The sequence below is a fragment of the Herpailurus yagouaroundi genome, unplaced genomic scaffold, assembly GCF_014898765.1.
Source record: "Herpailurus yagouaroundi ecotype Mexico unplaced genomic scaffold, PumYag 246, whole genome shotgun sequence".
NCBI classification, from domain to species: domain Eukaryota; kingdom Metazoa; phylum Chordata; class Mammalia; order Carnivora; family Felidae; genus Herpailurus; species Herpailurus yagouaroundi.
The window spans coordinates 12,819,179-12,821,071 of NW_024412463.1; the positions used below are offsets into that span (position 1 = coordinate 12,819,179).

The window sequence follows — 1,893 nt, forward strand, 5'->3', positions numbered from 1 at the left end:
TTTCAGGCTATGAGAATGCATTCCGTGGCCTCATTTGATAATTGAGTCTGTGGCCTTTGCAGTAACACCTGGCTTTCCTGCCCCAGGTGCTTGCACTTTTGCCCTCTCAGCACTGTCTTGGGAGGGGCCGGCCCAAGGGTGCCGAGTGTGGAGTGCAGTGGTGGCCCCGGGATGCGATCACAGCGTGGGTTTCTTTCCCTCCAGATTATGATTGTCGGGGAAGATGGGGAAGGAGCCTCCGGGGACGTCTTCTGTCTGCCTCTCTGCAGGTGAGTAGACTCAGGATGCGTGTTGCGCCCGGGGTCAGACAGGCAGGGTGGGGCCAGACCCTGACTCCCTGCAGCTGCCTGCCCAGGGGCTGTCCAGGTGGCAGAGACCTGGGAAAGATGTCGCGGTCGTCTCTGCAGGTCCGGTGGGCGGCCTTCACGGGTCTTCCTCTCTCTGGGCGGAGAAGGTGGCGATGGGACGTGAGCAGGTGAGGCTTTCCTCCAAAGGGAACAGCGCTTTTCCTAGCAGACACACGGGGGCTCTGCGGAGGGCGCTGAGGCCCCTGAGCACCGGAACGTGCTGCGTAAGCTGTTTTGGAAGTTCTCATCCAGGAAGGCGTAGAGGAAAGGGTTGAGACAGGAGCTGGCATAGCTGAGGCTGGTGACGACGTAGGACATGCCGCTGACCAGTGACGTCTGGGGCACGTCTGTGGTCAGGGCCACGACGGAGGCCAGGTGGAAGGGCGTCCAGCAGAGCAGGCCCACGGCCAGCACAGCCAGGACCAGGGGGGTCACCTTTCGCTTGGCTTTGCCCAGAGCTTTGGTTCTGGAGTGGAGCCGCAGGGCCCGCAGCCGACGCAACAGGTCCACGTAGAGCACGCAGAGGGTACGCATGGGCACCACAAAGCCCAGGACTAGCATGTAGATGCGGCTGGCCTTGAAGCAGGCCCTCTCAGGCCGCGGGAAAATCAGCCCGCAACTCGTGACCTGCAGCTGATTGCTGTAGACGCCAGTAAAGGAGAGGAAGGGCAGGACCATGATGGTGCCACCGATCCAGACCCAGAGGCTGGTGATCTTCGCTCCGCGGAGGGTGCGCTGGGGCACCCGGCGGCACTGTGTGGTGGCCAGCACCACCAGGTAGCGATCCACACTCATGGTGGCCGGGAAGTAGATGCTGGAGAAGATGTTGTAGTGGTCGATGGCCAGCACCGGTTTGCAGAGCGGCTCCCCGAAGGGCCAGCGCTGCAGGAGGTGCCCCGTGATGCTGACAGGCAGCACCCGCGTGAAGAGGCCATCGGTGATGGCCGGGTTCAAGGTAAACACGTTGCTCACTGTTTTCATCTTGGGCACCCTCCCAATCACGTAGATGACAGCTGTGTTACCTGCCAGCCCCATGGCACAGATCACAGAGTACACCGTTGGCAGGAGCACGTAGAAGGGTGGCAGCGGCTCGGGGAGGGTGACGTTGTGCCCGGTGCCGTCGTCCCAGGAGAAGTTGGCGCCCACCGCAGCCTGCAAGGGGAAGCCTCTGCTTTCAAGGGGATCCAGCTCAGCAGCCTGCATCCTGAGGTGGGACTGATAAGGATTCGCTCCCAGGGGCCGGTGGGAGGTGCTGTGGAGTTAGGAGTCTGGGCGGCGGGGGGCCTCCTGGGGCTGGGTTCTGAGAAAGAGAAGAGAAACTCTGGGATCTGGCTGTTCGCTTGGAACAGCAGCTGCCTCAAGTTCTCTGGCAGAGGCTGTGGCCACTTTGCCAGGGTTAAGGACACACAGGACCTCCCTCCATCCTCCTCTGTCCTGTCTGCCCCCCATGCACACATGGGATCAAGGCAGTGCCTTTGCAAACACGCCTCCCAGACTCACCCCTGCCCCCTTCAGATCCCAGGGTCCTGAAGCCAGAGCCCTCCCA

At 62.0% G+C, this 1,893-nt stretch overlaps 1 protein-coding gene across 1 annotated transcript; it reads right to left on the bottom strand.

Annotated features, from left to right (window-relative positions):
- Positions 1-509: 509 nt before the first annotated feature.
- On the bottom strand, positions 510-1,550 carry NPBWR2 (neuropeptides B and W receptor 2). The gene has a single exon (XM_040459770.1). It carries the CDS (start codon positions 1,548-1,550, stop codon positions 510-512), a length of 1,041 nt encoding a protein of 346 aa, XP_040315704.1.
- Between the last annotated feature and the right edge of the window lie 343 nt (positions 1,551-1,893).